This window comes from Dendroctonus ponderosae, unplaced genomic scaffold, assembly GCF_020466585.1.
Source record: "Dendroctonus ponderosae isolate FM_Combo_2020 unplaced genomic scaffold, Dpon_F_20191213v2 Dpon_F_20191213_2, whole genome shotgun sequence".
NCBI lineage: Eukaryota > Metazoa > Arthropoda > Insecta > Coleoptera > Curculionidae > Dendroctonus > Dendroctonus ponderosae.
Window position 1 is genome coordinate 17,621,539 of NW_026018165.1, and position 1,108 is coordinate 17,622,646.

Genomic DNA, 1,108 nt, shown 5'->3' on the forward strand with positions numbered 1-1,108 from the left:
TCTTGCTCGAAGTGCAGAGAAGGCAACTCTTTAAATTCACTGGTACTGGTGCTCGGGAGACTGTAGTTTGGCGGCACGATTGAGACTTTTTTCCGGGTGTGTTTGCGCAGCAGCGCCGTTTTGTCTGCAGGAACAAAGTCCGCCTGGTCGGCAGCCTCCGGGTATCGTTGTGGTAGGCGGCGTCTAGAGCAAAAAATGCAAGAATCAGCCAGTGACCGAGCAGGGGATGAAGTGCGGATGCGAACCGGCTGTTTCGATGCGAGCAGGAATCTTTCATCTTCGTTTTCGTTCGAGAGCGGAAGCAGGACGGCGGACAGGCACAGAGTAGCACTCGGATTATGCAGCATAGCAGTCCTGCCACTATCAAAGTGGGGCCGATTAACCTCAGTTCAAGCGTCTAAAAAACAATTTGCAAATTAATCCCTTTAAACAATGGGTTCGCTTACTTGCTATGTTCGTGACAGGCGCATTTTCCCAGGTCCACGTGTGGAGGTAATAACGGTAATTGAGAATATTGCCTATTTTTGGCGCTGAAGGGGCAATTTATTTGTTATATTATAATTATATTATAATTTTTTTGTTGCTTTCTGGGTCAAAACTACTAAAATTTCCTCACTCGCGTTGTTACGGCTGAATCGAGTTTTCAATGCTCTATTCAACGATGCCAAAAAGAATTCTGTGGCTCAAATGGTTCTTGAGAAACTTCGAAAAAAGCAGCATCATGTTCAAGTGGATTTTGCAACTCAAAAAAAAACCACGCAAATCTAAAACTTCTTGAGTTCAAGCATTTTTTGAGAAAACTGCCAACATTTCCTTATCGATGGTTCCCTTTCTAAAAAGGCCATTTATTTCTCTCTAGAATGATGTATAAATGAGCGTTCGTGCTCATTTTGCCTCCGAGATATGAGCAAAAACGGGACGGAAAACATGGAATTTTTGGCATAATCTTGTACCTAAGTGTCTGATATTCAAATGTTGCTTTCTGGGTCAAAACTACTAAAATTTCCTCACTCGCGTTGTTACGGCTGAATCGAGTTTTCAATTCTCTATTCAACGATGCCAAAAAGAATTCTGTGGCTCAAATGGTTCTTGAGAAACTTCGAAAAAA

At 42.7% G+C, this 1,108-nt stretch overlaps 2 protein-coding genes across 2 annotated transcripts in view; one reads left to right on the forward strand and one right to left on the reverse strand.

The window, feature by feature from the left end:
• The window catches only part of LOC109536720 (lipoyltransferase 1, mitochondrial), a 22,697-nt gene that overhangs the window by 4,311 nt on the left and 17,278 nt on the right, over positions 1-1,108 (forward strand). The window lies entirely within an intron of this gene.
• LOC109545237 overlaps positions 1-1,108 on the reverse strand; it is a gene marked incomplete at both ends in the record, with an annotated part of 46,061 nt that continues 44,953 nt past the window's right edge. The window contains 2 exon segments of the mRNA XM_048664131.1: positions 1-183; positions 246-397. Of these exon segments, the coding sequence (XP_048520088.1) occupies positions 1-183; positions 246-397 (335 nt within the window).